The 15,049-nt window shown below is 65.2% G+C and overlaps 1 protein-coding gene across 1 annotated transcript; it reads right to left on the bottom strand.

Annotated features, from left to right (window-relative positions):
• Positions 1 to 539: 539 nt before the first annotated feature.
• Positions 540 to 14,332, bottom strand: SEZ6 (seizure related 6 homolog). The gene is made up of 17 exons (XM_086624462.1): positions 14,266 to 14,332; positions 6,219 to 6,794; positions 6,011 to 6,144; positions 5,019 to 5,211; positions 4,510 to 4,695; positions 4,267 to 4,435; positions 3,664 to 3,830; positions 3,387 to 3,581; positions 2,819 to 2,957; positions 2,545 to 2,741; positions 2,274 to 2,468; positions 1,999 to 2,190; positions 1,722 to 1,919; positions 1,591 to 1,629; positions 1,367 to 1,487; positions 1,180 to 1,282; positions 540 to 572 (listed from the first exon to the last, which is right to left on the bottom strand). The coding sequence occupies exons 1-17, from the start codon at positions 14,330 to 14,332 to the stop codon at positions 540 to 542; spliced, it is 2,904 nt and encodes a 967-aa protein (XP_086480588.1).
• Between the last annotated feature and the right edge of the window lie 717 nt (positions 14,333 to 15,049).

The following is a 15,049-nucleotide window of genomic DNA, read 5'->3' as shown; positions in this document are numbered from 1 at the left end:
GGGGAGGCGCGAAGCAAGCAGGGGGCGGGGGGTGATGCAGCATGCTCGGGGCACGGGGGGGGACACAGGGGTGCAGGGGGTGGGCGAGGGCTGGGGGGGGTCACCCCCATGGCCACCTAAGCCCTTTGCCCCCCCTTCCGGGGCTTTGAAGGGTGTCCTGCAGCCCCCTCCCCGCTGCAGCTGCGGGGAGCCCTGTCCTTACTTGGGGGGTCCTCGCAGCCCCACTCCCCCTGCCCAGGTCCCTCCTCCCTCATGGGGACTGGGGGGCAGGATGGGGCCCAAGCTGGCTCAGCACCCCGTGAGCCCAGGGTAGGGGGTCAGGTTGCAGAGGGGCTTGGGCAGACCCCACCCCACGGGGGTCCGGGTGGGTTGGGGGTGACAGGGGGGTGGCTGGCGCCTAGGTCAGTCACCGAGCGCTTGGCTTGAGTCTCCTTGGGAGAGGTGTGCCCGGCCCGTGCTGGGGGCCGGTGGGCGCAGGGGTGCCCGGGAGGGGTGGCTGCGGCGCCCAGCTCCACGCTGCCCGTGCCTAGATGGACACCTCATATTCCCTCGTCTCCTGCAAAGAAAACAGACTGCGAGGGGTTGGACACTCGGCAGTGCCGTGGGGTGCCCAGGACAGGGATGGGGCATCTGCCACCCCGTAGGGTCCTGGTGGGACATCCTAGACCACAGATGGCCCATGCATGATCCCTGGATGGATGTTCCATCCCGTATGTGGTCCCTGGATGGATGTCCTCTCCCAAGCATGGTCCTTGGATGAATGTCCTATCCCATGTGTGGTCTCTGAATGGTTGTCCCAGCTGATGAGTTGTCCCTAGATGGAAGTCTCATCCCGTAGGGATGTAGGCCCTGGGTGGATGTTCTGTCTAATACATGGTCCCTGGGATGGAGGTCGCAGCTGATGTGTGATCCTCAGTGTTCCATCCCATGTGTGATCCCTGGATGAACGTCCATCCCATGAATGCTCCCTGGATGGATGTCTCATTCATGTATGGGCCTTGAATGGATGCCTCATCCCATGTGTGGTCCCTGGATGGATGTCCTATCCCATACATGGTCCCTGGAGCACGTGGCCCCATCCCACACCTGTCCCACCACACTCACAGACCCTGGCACACATGGCCCAGGATCCCCGTGGTGCCCAGCTGCCCCCAGGGGGGCGCGGGGGCCAGTACTTACTCCTGTTTCGTAGGTGGGGTTGTCAAAAGCCGACTCCACGGTGATGTGATCGTAGGGGTGGGAGCCGGCAAGGGGCAGCTGCAGGGCTGGCTTCCCCTGGAGCCTACGGGGAGAGGGCAGCTGGGGTGGCTGCGGGGCTGGGGGGACCCCATGGCAGGACAGGGGCCACCCCCACCCGGCCACTCACTTGGAGAAGTAGAGATAAATGCCCCCGATGAGCAGGGCCACCACCAGCACGGGCAGGAAGACGGCGATGGCAACGTTGGTGCCCTCCAGTGCCGTTCCTGAGGGCACAGCCTTGGCCACGGCTGTCCGGGAGAGTGGGGACTCACCGAGGGGACGACCCCGCATCGGCTGCACCCCAGGGTGCCTGTCCGGACCCCAGCAACCCTGGCAAACCCTCCCCCTTACCGTCCAGGTTGCGGTTGCTGTAAAACTCATCGTAGGAGGCTGGAGGAGGGGGAAGGAAGAGAGAAGCCAGCATCAGCAGTGAGAAGTGGAGTGCCAAGCGGTGCTGGCAGGGTGAAGGGGGGTCCTCTCACCCGCCTTGCAGATGGGAGGCGAGCCGCTCCAGCGTGAGGGGTGCCCGGGCAGGCAGTGCAGGCTGCCCTCACCCAGCAGTGCCCGGCCAGCAGCGCAGGAAAAGTGTAAGGTGGCTCCCGCGGGGTACAGCCGCCGCTCGGGGCTCTGCCGCCCACCTGCCGGCACGCCGGGGTTGTGGCAAGGCTCGTACGTCTCCGCTGTGGGACAGGGGCACGGTGGCATAAGTGCCTGCCACTGGCTTGGGCATCGTGCCCAGGGAGGGGGTACCCGACTCACGGATGCACTTGGGGAGACGGTCGCTCCACTTGGGTCCCCCCGCGACGCGGTCATGGCAGGTGAGGGTCCCGGCGCCCGCCAGGACGTAGCCCTTGTCGCAGACGTACTGCACTGTGGCTCCCACTGGGAATTTAGGGCTGGAGACCACCCTGCGGCTGTGCTCGGCGTCCCCGGGGTCCCGGCAGGAGGTCACTGCAGGTGGGAGGGACTGGCGGTGACAGTGGCCACCGGAGACGCGCTGTGGGGTAAGGGGGATGCTGGTGGGTGCCGCTCACCCCGCTCGCAGGAGGGCAGGTCAGCGCTCCATGTCAGGTCCCAGTGGCACATCAGGAGGTCGGTGCCGGCCAGCTGGAAGCCGGGGTAGCAATGGTAGGTGACCACAGTGCCATGGAGCAGCTCCGGCTGCGAGGACGTCTTCCAGCCATTGGCGATGTCCGGCAGCTCAGGGCAAGTGTCGTTACGGGGGACCTCTGTGGGGACAGTGGGGTGAGCGGGGTGGTGGGGACACTGGGGACACTGGGGATGCCATCCCATCATGAGGCTCACCAGAGAAGTGGATGACGAAGCCCTGCCGATAGGCAAAGGCACCGGCACCAGGGTCGGACTGGAACTGAATGGTGACATCGGCGGTGGAGGCGTAGAGCTTGAAGCGGCCGCGGGTGCCCGTGTACTGGCCCAGGATGCGTGCCGTCAGGTCGTCCCCATCATAGAAGGTCAGCACATCCCCCGTGCCCAGCCGCAGCCTGGGGTGGTGGGGCCGTGAGGACGGGAGCTGTGTGGACCCCCTCGTTCCCCTGTCCCCGCTTGCCCCCACACTCACACGCGGATGTCCAGCATGACGCGCTTGTCCTCCTCCACATGAAGCCCCCAGATGCAGTCCTGGCCCTTGCCGTACGCCTCCGGCCAGTTGGGCGACAGCACCACGCCGGCCGCGTCCGTCAGCTCCCCGCTGCACACTGCTGCGGGTGCACGCCGGGCTCAGCACCGCCACAGGGGCATCCACCATGGCACCCATCAGCACCCACCACCCAGTGTCCAGCACCCTCTGCAGCCCCCCTGCTCCAGCATCCACTTAAGCACTCTAGCTCCAGCACCCGCCATAGCACAGTGGCTCCAGTATCCATTGTGGCCCACCCTGGCTCCAGCACCTCCAGCAACCCTCAGCTCCAGCACCTCTGTCAGCATCCCAGCTCCAGCACCTGCCATCTCCTACTGTGTCCCTAAGCTCCAGCATGCACCATGGCATGGTGACTCCAGCATCCATTGTGGCCCATCCCCAGCTCCAGCATCCACAGCAACCCCCAGCTCCAGCACCCATGGCACCCTCAACTCCAGCACCACTGAACCCCCTTCTCGAGCCCCCCCGGGCTCCCATTTATGGTGCCCACCACGACACGCCGGCTCCGTCTCGTTCCACTGTGGGTCGCTGGGGTCGACGCACTCAATGATGGTGGAGCCCTGCTCCAGTGTGTAGCCGGGGTCACAGCTGAACTCCACTGTGGTGCCAACGGGGTACCGGGGGTCGCTGGCCGTGAAGTTCCCGTACTTGACGAAGGGCTCATAGCAATGTCCCTGCTCGAAGGCTGCGGGCACAGGGGCGAAGGTCTGCGGGGGTCAGGCAGGTGCAGGGATGCCCGCATGCCCCCCCATGCCCTGGCCCCGTACCCTCGTAGCGCAGCGCCATGCCCGCAGCGGCCCCACTGCTGTCAGTGGTGAGCTCCACAAAGAAGTGGCGCCCGGTGCTGAGCAGCCCCTCGATGGGCAGGTACTCCACCTCGTAGGAATCGTACACCGGCGGTGCCTCCACGTTGTTGCCGTTACGGATGATGAGCCTGTTGAGGCACGGCAGGGCAGGGTGCTGTGCCGGCCATGGCCAACAGCATCCTTGGACATGGACAGCAGTCCCCAAGTGTGGCCAACAGCACCCACCCTTGGACATGATGAATGGCACCCATCCTTGGGCCTGGCCAACGGTATCTTCCTTGAACATGGCCAACAGCACCTATGGCCAATGACTGTGGCCAATGGCACCATCCTCAGACATGGCCAACAATGCCCACCTTTGGGCCTGGACAACATCTATCCTTGGATATTGCCAATAGCACCTATCCATGGGCATGGCCAATGACAGCCATCCTTGAATATGGCCAATGACAGCCATCCTTGAATACGGCCAACAGCACCCATCTGTGGGCATGGCCATGTCTGATACAGGGCTACCCAAGGGTGCCCCCACCCCTCCATATCCCCCCTGCCCCGGGGTCAAACCTGTCATCATCCTCGGCCAACGAGACCTTCTCAAAGTGGAGGTGCAGGCGGTGGCCAGCGGGCGCCTCCAGCAGCCAGTGACACGTCAGGTTGTTGCTGTAGTTCCCCGGGAAGCCGGGCGAGACGATGCGTCCCACCGTGGCGTTCCGGACCACCCCACCGCATGCCGCTGCACGAGAGGGACTGTCAGTGGATGGCTGTGCCATGCCAGCTGTGCCACATCCCCCCAGTGCCGGCACTTACCGAGGCAGAGGGGCTCGCGGGCGCTCCAGAAGGGACGGGTGGCATTGCGGCAGGAGAGCCGGCGGGCACCTTGCAGCTGGTAGCCGGCAGCGCAGCGGAAGCGGGCGTCACCGCCAGGGTGCAAGCTGCTGACTGAGACCTCCCCGAAAGCCGGCCGTGCCGGGAAGGGGCAGCTCAGCAGGTAGGCTGGGAGCAGGTGGTGGCGTTGGAAGGGGGGACATAGACCCCCTGGGACCCCAGCCCACCCTTCACCCAGCACCCACCTCCCAACCCCCCCAGGAGCGCCTGGGTGCTGCAGGGCTGGGTGGCACCATTCCTATGATGCTAAATTCGCCCATAATTGCTTACGCCAATTAACTCTCCATTAATGTTCTTCACCCGGTCCGTGCCCGCTTAACCCGCTAGTGGCACAGATAAACCGCACCATGTATTGCCACGCTCCGGGTGCTGGCAGGAGATCCCAGAAGTGTACTGGGGGATCCGTGCCAGTGGTGGGCACTGCCCCGTACCTTGGTAGCGGAAGCGGTAGGAGCCGGGGCTGGGGGGCCGGGAGCTCTGGAAGCGGAGGGTGAGGATGTTGGCAGGGCTGCGGATGACCTGACCCCGCAGCAGGAAGGACTCATTGGCCAGGAGGGTGGGCTCCAGGCCTCCCGCGCTCTCCACCGTCAGCGTCTCCCCCTCCACCAGGCTGATGTTCTGTACCTGCGGGGGACGGCTGGGCGTCACTGCCCTGGCATTGCCCTGGCATGTGGCTACGAGCCGGTCCTCGGGCAGCTTGTCCACGGTCGATAGCGTGCTGGAGCTAGGCTGGCCAGGGCAGCGGCTTTCCAACCCCGTTAGCAGCTCCATAAATCATCCCATGGTGTGAAGAACGACAGGGCCCAGCTAACGGCTCCGCCGGAGTGCCGTGGCACAGCCGGGCCCACGCCGCCAGCCCCCGCCGCCAGCCAGGCGTGCGCTCCAGCCCTCTGGAGTAATTTGTTGTTAATGATGTTAATTAAGCAGTGCTGCGTGAGGAGGAGGAGCGGAGGTTTCACCGTGGAGCTGCTGCCTCCTGCTCGCCACCGGCTTTCGGCACGCCATGGTGCTGCCGCGCAGCGGCTCAGGCGGTGGCCGGGTGGAGGTGGGAACATGCGGCCACATGCCGCTGGCAGGAGCGGCACGTGGTCTCAGCACCGTAGGAGCTCCTGCCAGCCTCTGCTCCCGGCGGATGGGCGCCGAGTTTTCCTGGCTCTGCACTACGCCATCGCGCCCGTCGGCGTTGCTTACGCCTTCTCCATCGGTGCTTTGGTAATTAAATCCTGCATCGCTTCTTCCCTCTTGGTTCTCATCCGCGGCAGCTGGTGGGCACAGGGCACCCACCAGCCCTGCATCCCCGCCCTGGGGCCCGAGGGTGGGCGATGCCCTGAGCAGGCTCTCCTGGCCGCGGCACGGAGCAGAAGACGGACCACGCTTGCCTGTGGGCACATGGCACCGAGTCCCACCTGCAGCCCCAGCTCACCTTGAGCTCCACGCCGTAGCCAGGGTAGACGGAGATGGTGTAGGTGCAGTCCAGGCTTCCATCATAGGGGACAGTGACCGGCTCCGGGGACACCAGCCAGCCCTCGGGGCCCGCCAGCGTCCGGTTGCAGGGGACTGGTGACAGAGGAGACCCCGACTCAGCCCCGTTTCGCCCCAGCACCCCCCCTGGCTCCCTCTCCGGCACTCACCTGGCCCCTGCAGCGTGGTGATGGTGGTGGTGGTGATAGTGGAGGTGGTGGTGGTCCCCTCCTCATCCCCAGGCACCGCAGCAACCCCGGCACGGGGTCCCAGGGACATGCCGGGGGTGGCAGGTGCCTGGCTGGGGGACGCTGGGCTCGACTCCGGCACCCCGGCGGGGGACCACGACGGATCGGCACCTGGCACGGCCCCCCACGCTTCCCCCCATGGCCCCGGGCGCCCTGCTGGCGTGGTCAGTGGGTCGGTGGGGAAGGCGGCTCTGGGCAGGGCTGGGGTGCGCGGTGGGGGCTCGGGCGCCGGGGGGCCAGGGGCCGGTTGGAGGGCACTGGCGGGCAGAAGGGGGCCGGGGCCAGCGGGCAGGAATGGCGCCTGGCCCAAGTAGTCCTTCTTCAGGAAGGCTTCGTGCAGCAGGTCCTCCAGCAGCGGGTGGTGGTTGAGGAGCTTCAGCGTGGGCGCCGTGCTCACGAAGCGCGCCTCGGCCTCCCGCTCCGCCGGTGTGGGCAGCGCCGTCGGCTCCCCCTCGGCCTCAGCGCTCTCCCCAGCTTTCCTTGCCACGCCGTTGAAGCCTGGGAAGAGGAGAGAGCATGGGGTGCTGGGCACCCATGGACCCATGCTGTGTCCTGGGCTGGTGTGGCACTGGGGACTGGTGATGCATCGGGGACCGAAGCTTCACCATGGACCGATGCTGTGCCCAATGCGGCACCTGAGACCAATGCTTCACCATCAGTCAACACTTCACCATGGCCAGGGCCATGCCGAGGACTAACGCTCCCCCCCCCAGCAATACTGCACCAAAACTGGGATGGCAAACGAGCGCATCGACCGCACGCATGGGACCCTTTGCTGGGGCAGCCCTGGCAATTAAGCCCTGGCTAAATAATGTGCAGCTGCAGCTTGTGCCACGTTAAGGGGTGCCCACCCCTCCCGTGGCCCAGCTGTGCTGGGGACAGCCCTGGGTGGGATGTCCCTGGTCACAGCTTGTCCCTCTCCGTGGAGGTGGCCATCCTGTGCTGAGAGTCTCCTGGAACCCCACATCCCCACAGTGCAGGCATGGAGGTGATGGCCATGGCTGCCGTGACTGGCTGCACCGGAGATGCCACCAGAACCTGAATGTTGACACCCAGCTCCAGGCCACCAGTACAAGGAGTCTGCGAGAGCTCAACTTCTCTCCATCCTCCTGCTGGCACCGTCAATCTGCCAGGGACCCCCTCCCCTCCGACATTCCCCACCTCCCACCTGCAGCCACGGGGACCCCACTGCCACGGCTCCCTGGTGCTCCCACATATTAGTCCCTGAGCAAATCCCCATTTGCAGCCTTTAGACCAAAAAAAAAAATTTAATCAGCCCTAATGAGCCACCCAGCTCCTCTCCTTGCCGCATCGGCGCTGCATGGTCCCCTCTCCTGGGGGGGTGAGGCTCCCCAGCCCTGCCATGCCACAGTGGCACCCGGCATCCCTCCGTGGCTGGGTGCGGGGTGCGAGGCCGTGGTAGCACTTGGGCACATCTCACCGCCGTGCACAGGCGCTGATGACACGATACTGCCAATTACCGGGTAATTATAGCGATCCGTAGCAGGGCAGGGCCCCGCGAAGATTAATTACTCCGCGACTGCTACTTTTAAGGGACTATTAAGAGACATTAACTTGGGCGAGCGGTGCAGGGGGGGCTGCTGGGTGCTGCCAGGCACCCTCAACACCCCGCTACCCACCCTGCATCTCCACCACCCCGGGATGGTGACAATTCCCTGGGCACGGCGGGGAGGCGAGTGCCCAACCGCACCAGCTCCGGAAGGTTCACTCGCCCCCCAGCAAGGCCAGAATTATTTTTAATAGGATCCATTTATTAGAACATAAAAGTTAATGAGTTTATACTGAAGGGCGCCAAAATCTCTTTTAGGCTTTAATAGCAGATTAGCGCTCGAGGCCGGGCCCTGCGCCGCTTGCGAGCCACCATGGCCACCCCGCGCAGCGACAGCGGGGGCAGAGGTGCCCACCCTAGTCCCTTGCACCCCTCTGCCCATGGTCTCAGCTGCCCAGGGTGCTGGGAGCACGGTGGTCCCCATTGGGGATGCCGGGTGAAGCTGAACCCCCACGGCAAAGCTCCTACAGTGGGTGTCATGCAGGTGCTGTGGCACCCTGGGCTGGGCAGTGCCCAGGCACCTGGCACTGGGCTGGGGTCTTCCCAGTGCTCTGGGTACTGCAGGGTGCTCCTGGCACCCAGAGATGCTGGGGGTGCTCTTGACCCTTGGGGATGCAGGATGCTCAGGGCACCATGGGAAGGCAGCAGGTGCCCAGATGTTGCCACCCATGCCCCTCAAGCAGCACAGGATTAGAGCCTTCACCTCCGCAGATGTCTCTAAGCAGCTTATCTCCAGTGACTGTGCCACAGCTGCATCCCTCCTGCGTCCCCAAGGTGACCAGCAGCTGGTGACATGGGACCCTACTACCCAGCACCCACCTCTCCGGACCCTGGCACCCAGCAAGGACTCGCCAGCGCTCAGGGTGGCCGCAGACCGTTGCAAAGGGACCATTCAAGTCCCCACCAGCCCGGTGCCCATCGGGGTCCCTCAACACGCCTGGCACACAGCCGCAGCCGGACCAGGGTCCTAATCCTTCCCATCAGCTTTGCAGGATGGGAGTCTATTAACAGCAGCCGGGAGCGGGGGAGCCGCTGAAAACTAATCCGGCTGCGGCGGGCAGCCGCCCCCCCGGGTGAGAATCAATGCCACCTGCTGTCACAAATAAATAAATAAGGCGGCACGCGGCCGCCTGGGGAGCACCGATCGATGCCACCCGCCACGGAAGCAATAACGCAGTGCCTGGCTCAGTGGAGGGGACAGGATGGGGCCCTTATCTGCGCCAGGAACATCATGGCCCCATGGCACTCTGTGCCTCAGTTTCCCCATCTGTAGGAGGGGGCTGGAAGCCTGGGCAGATGAGGGCAGGGGTCGGGGCTCACAGGACTCCAGCTTTATTTTCCAATTTAAAATCCAATCTGGCTTTGGCCCTGCGGCCAAGGCCGGCAGCCGTGATGAATGAGCTGTCAGGCAGCCGGCGCCACGCTCCCCAACCCACGGCCCCCAGCCCCCCGCAACCACCCCTGGCGGGCACAGGAGCAGGAACATGCCCGGCTGATGCTGGATCCTCATCTCTGTCCCCTGCCTCGGCGTGGGAAGGCCCTGTGGGCAGGAGCAGGCAGGGAATGAGGGTGGGTGCCGGCAGCAGGTGGGCAGCATGAGAGTACCGGCAGCGTCGGGATGCAGGTGTGGGTGGGTGGGTGGGTGGATGATGTACTCACACAGGCAGGGGTGAGTGGGTGCAGGCAGCGAGTGGGCGGGGGAGTGCAGGCAGGTGCCTGTGAACAGTGAGGGGGTGCAGGCAGGGGCAAGAAGGGGTGGGGGGTGCAGGCAGGCACAGGAAGGGGTGGGGGGTGCAGGCAGGGCTGTACCGCCAGCTCCCTGCTCCCCAGCCAACACCACCGCCACGCAGCCAACCCACCAGCCGCCAGCACACGCCACCAGTGCCAGGAGTGGTAGCTGGGCACCTCATTGGCACTAACCAGCACCCAGACTGGCACCCATGTCCTGCCGCCCCGTGGCCACCTCCACCCCGGAGGAATGCCATGGCCAAGCCGGGGCTGCCAGAGCAGCTGGAGGGGACCCACCACGGGCAAGCGTGGCTGCCAGCGGAGCCCGGCTTTAATATTCATGGCGGCGCTGGCGGGGAAGCGTTTGACCTTGTATGTTTTGCGATTCTCCTTGAATTGAACAGTCATTTACCCGCTGACACATGTCACATGTCGCCGCAACTGGTTCCCTGGAGCATCACGGTGGCGGCGGCCAAGCGTCGCCTGACATACCAAATGCCGAGCCCCCGGCGTCACCGACACCGGGTAGGGGTGAGGGCCGAGCCTGGAGGGCACCGGGGTGCCCATCCCCGGGGCCTTCCTCCCTCCCCAAGCGGTGGGTGCCCCTGTCCCCTCCTCGCCGCCTACGGCCTGTGTAATCCCGCTTCCCCCGCTCTCCCCGCGGAGCGAATGCGTTTGTACGGCAATTTCCCTGAGCGGCAGCGGTGATAAATTGCACGTCTGCTGCTATTTCGGACCTGAGCGGTGCCACGTCCCCCCTCCCCACACTGGCAGAGCCTGAATCAGCCCCCTCAGCCCTAAATCAGCATCCTCTGTGACAGAGCCCACACCACTGGGCAGCACCCATTGTGTGCCACCCTGGGGTGCTCATGGCATGGGTGCCAGCCCCCCCAGGGCTCTGTGCCAGCTCCAGGCTCCCCTAGGACCCACTATCGGTCACCGCCCTGGTGTACCCAGGGTAGCAGAGGAGGCACCCAGCCCGCAGGGCACCCCTGGCTGCTGGGGTTGCCCACATGGCAGGGGGCAGGATGCAGGCAGGGAGAGTGGAGCCTCACTGCCCTCCCAGCTCCCCTTCCCTCTGCCTGCTGCCAGCAACAGTAATTGAAATCCGGTTGCGGAAGGCGAGCGAGAGCGGCTTGGCGGACCCCGTGTTGGGCCGCTCAGCCATGTCGTCTTCTCCGCAGCCACCATTCCCTCCCAGCAGGCGGGAAGCACAGAGCATCGCCACCTGCTCCTGCTGGAGCCGGCATCTCGGCTGCCCCCAGCACCCACTTTCACTTCGCTGGAAATTCAGTGGGAGCATCCTCTTGCCAGCAAACCTCGCGCCCTGCCCTGCCACCACTCCTCATGCAGGATAACCCCTCCAGCTCTAGAAGCTGCCGAGGGCCAATGCTACAGCCACAACCCCCCTCTGCTGCCACCCGCCAGGGACCCACTGCACCCGGGGACCACCAGAGCCTGCCCTGCCCGGGCATCGCCCCCATGCATTGCCCAGCACAGGCTGATCTGGCATTTCAAGCACCTCTCTCCATTTTCGCAGGGTCACAGCGGCGCTCTTGCGCCTGATTAATATTTGATCCCTTCAGCACAGCTCGTTACTGCATTTAAATTATATATGTAATAACCCCCGCTGGCACGGTGAGCGTGCCGGCCGGCTCCTGCTGCTTCTCCTGCAGGCTGGGGACTGAGCGCATCCCCGACCTCGGCCAACTGGACTCTCTGACATCTCAGAAGATGCGATGAGCAGTGCCAGGTCTCAGCACAGCGCAAACCAGCGGGGAGCCAGGCGAATGGAGACATCCCTGGGTACTTCCGATGGGTCCAGGCAGCCCCTTCACTTGCCTGAGGATGCCCATGGTGGGAGAGGTGCTGGTGCCCGGCTGGGCCTGCCTCCCTGGCAGGTGGAGGAAGGGATGCTGCCGGAGGAAGGGATGGTGCCGCTACCGCGCTGCTGCCTGCGACTGGAGGGAATCCATTACCTCCCTGGTTATAGGCAGCTTTCAAAGGCAATCTTTCAATTGTGCGCATTTAAAGAATTGATTGGAGGCGAAATTATCCTCTCCTGCCGGAGCCGCCGGAGACACAACTTCATCTGCCTCCCCTGGGGCCTGCCTGCGCTGGCAGGGGGCTCAGCAGCCTGAGGTCAGCCCTGACCCCCACCCTGGTTATAGGGCTGCGTGCTGGGAGACGCGGCCCTGGCGAGCCCTGTGCCGGTCTGGGGGTTCCACCGGCTGCACAGTGGGGTCCCGCCACTGCTCCACACTGGGCCCAGGGGTGCCCTTGCCATGCCCTTGCCCAGGCTCCTTTGCACCCTGTTCCCCTGCAATCCTGCTGCTCCAGCTCTGCCCGAAGTGGGCAGCCCTGCCCGGCTCCCAGTGGAGTGACGGAGGCAGCTGGCCCAACCTAAGCCTCACATCCCGCGGGGCAGCCCAGCCTTCCGCCCTCCAGCTTAAGAGCATTAACCAGATAATCCTGGCCTGGCGGCACAGCAGCGTGGCGGTGATGAACTCCTCCGAGGCGCACAGGGGACCAGCACACACGCCGTTAATTACCATAGCAGACACTTGTTTCCTTCCCTGGCCCTCTTCTTGCACCAAGAACCCAACCAGCACCTGCATCCCCAGGGACGTCCTGTCCCCTAGACGCATTGTCCCCGTGGGCTCCATGCATCCAGCTGATGCTGGATGGCATGGCGCAGCTCATGGGGGCACGGCCAGGCCCCGTGCCCCCCACCACGACCCACACTGCTTCCCCCTACCCCAGGCTGCCAGTACCCCAAATTACAAGGAGCTCACCAGATGTGGTGAAGATGACCCCCCAAAAAAAGCCAGGCCTGCTGTGGCTTTGGAGAGCCGGGTAGAGGGGACATGGGGGTTAGGGTGGATGGAGCCATGTCCAGCACCATACCCCCCAGCTGCACCAGCACCGTGGATCTTAGACCCCACTTTCTGGTGGGGCAAACCCCTGTGGGCACCAGGGATGGAGCTGCCCCACGGCAGGGACAGGCCTGCAGGTCACCGCACAGGGTGACAGAGAGAGACAGGATCAGGCCCTGCATTACCACCACCCAAGGGGCATCACCAGTCCCCCCAGCCTAGGTAAGGGGTCTGAGACTCCTGTCCCCATGTCTCCCAGACCGATGGCACATGCCAACTATGCACTAGCCCATTGATGCCAAATCAAGGCCATGGTGACACAGAGTGTGGCAGTGCTGTGTGGATATTGGGGTGCTGGGCTGGGAGCCCTACCTGACAGGGGATGGGCAGCTCCCAGCATCTGGGAGGGCACAGGGTGGATGGTACCCTACGTCTCCCAGCCCTAGGAAGAGGCTCAGCACCTTCCAGGGCATCCCTACCTCTAACACTGGGAAATGCACATGCAGAGTTTAATTAACTTTATTGATATTCAGAAATTAGGGGACTGACTAGAGGTAATTGCTCATTAGAAATCATTAAACTGACACAGTAAGCACCAGCCTCCCTCGGGGGAAGCCTGCTCTGCCCAAGGCCCTGCTCCCAGCACAGAACCAGGGACATGGACCCCCCTGCAGCCTCGCTGCCCTCCCAGCAGGGCAGGAGATGGGGGTGCCATGGCCTTGCCCCACTTGCTGCCCTGCAGAGGGTCCCCCATACATCCTCTCCCAAGCAACAGGGCTGTGGCAGCAGCCTTGGGTGGCAGAACGAATCAGGAATAGCAGCGGGCACAGGGCCACGGTGCCCTTCTCCGGCTGAGCTCGGCTGCCAGATGGGGAGTTTATGTAACTCCCTGCACGGCTGCTGCCTGCAGCTCGCCTGAGCCGTGTGGGCAGCCCATGTCCCGCTGCCGGCATCCCACCAGGGCTGGCAGGGCTGGACCCCCACCTGCTCTTCTCCCTGTGCACATCGCCCACCATCAGCATGGCTGCAGTGGACTGGAGGACCCCGAGCCTCAGCGGGTCCCTAATCCTGTTTTTTGGGGCAGCGGAGCCGCAAGACGTCGAGGCTGCGGGGCTGCCCATGCCCCATGGGTGGCAGAGCCAACGAGCCGAGTGGGTGTTGGCTGCTCTCCTTGGGAAGGACCAACACCCACCATCTCTGCATCCCCCCTACGCCCTCCCTGGAGCCGGAGGGGTCCCCCCAAGCGAGGCTGGGGGTGGGAAAGGGCCCTGGACCCCAATGTCCCCCAAGCCCCACAACAGGGATTGCATGGAGGGGCCGTTTTCCAGCCGGGCGTAGCTGGCCGGGCTGTGGCTCCAAGGGCTCGGCGGTCGGGGGAGCGGATCCCGCCGGGCGGTGCCGTGCCTGCCCAGCCCCCGGAGCCGCGGAACCCCCCCCTCCCCCGCCGGTCATACCGACAGAGGGGCTGTCGCCGGAGCCCGCCGGGGGCGGCGTTGCACCAGCCCGGCTGCAAACCGCTCTGCGCGCCCCCGGCGGTTCCCGTTCCCCGCGCCACCGGGGTTGGGGGGGGGGGCGCGGATAAAGGGAGAGGATTCTCGCTTCACCGTGGGGAAGCGACGGGAGCGCCCCCGCCGCACCGGGGACGAGCTCAAGTTGGCAAAGTTTGGCGGCGACGCAGCGGGGCTGGGGCCACCGGTACCGGCTGTATGGGGGGGAGGGGGGGTGATCGGGATGGGGGGGCGGTGACCGGTGCCGGGGGAGGAGGGGGGGGGGTCCGCGCGGGGCCGGTGCTTACCGTGTGCCGGTGCGCGGAGCAGCGCGGCGAGGAGCGGCAGGAGCAGGGCGGGCGGCGGCGAGCCCATGGCCGGCGGCGGTCAGCACCGCGGACAGCTCCGCGCTGCGGGCACGGCCGCGCCGCGCCGGAACGCCCCGAGCGCGGCGCCCGCCAATCCCGGGGCCGGCGGCCGCCCCCGCCCCCCCGCCCGAACGCTCCGAGCGCGGCTCCCGCCAATCCTGCGGGCTGGGAAAGGGGGGGGGGCTCCTCCCTGCCACCCCCCCGCTCCCCTTCGCCGTAATTCTCCGAGTGCGGCGCCTCCGAATGCTGAGAGATGAAGGCTGGGGGAGGGGGATCTCCTCCCCCACCGAATACCGGGCTGGGGAAGCCACCGAGGGCTGCGGAAACGGTCCTTGGTGCCCACCCCCATCCTGCACCCTCCAGGACACCCACCCCAGCCACACACAGCCCCCAGCCTCAAGGACCACCCCCACCTGCCCTTCCCCATCCCTAAATAGCCCCAGTTGCGTCTGGGCTCATCATCACCCAACCAGGGAAACCTGGGCCCTGGGCAGCCCTGGCCGCTGGGCACGGCATAGAGGGGGAGCCCTTGTTCCCTATGGCGAGGGTCTGACGCCCACTCTCCAGCCCCTGGCTCGGGGTACTGCACCCCCAGAGGGCCAGAGGGCAGCCAGCCCTGCAGCAGGCAGATGGTGTTGGCACCAGCACCGAGCGGCTCTGCGCCGGCTGCCGGACTGCTCTCGTGTGTGTTAAAAATAAAAAAAACCAGCTCTTTGTTTAATAA

The sequence above is a fragment of the Tauraco erythrolophus genome, chromosome 21 (genome assembly GCF_009769465.1).
Source record: "Tauraco erythrolophus isolate bTauEry1 chromosome 21, bTauEry1.pri, whole genome shotgun sequence".
NCBI lineage: Eukaryota > Metazoa > Chordata > Aves > Musophagiformes > Musophagidae > Tauraco > Tauraco erythrolophus.
This window is presented reverse-complemented; position numbering and strand designations above follow the sequence as displayed.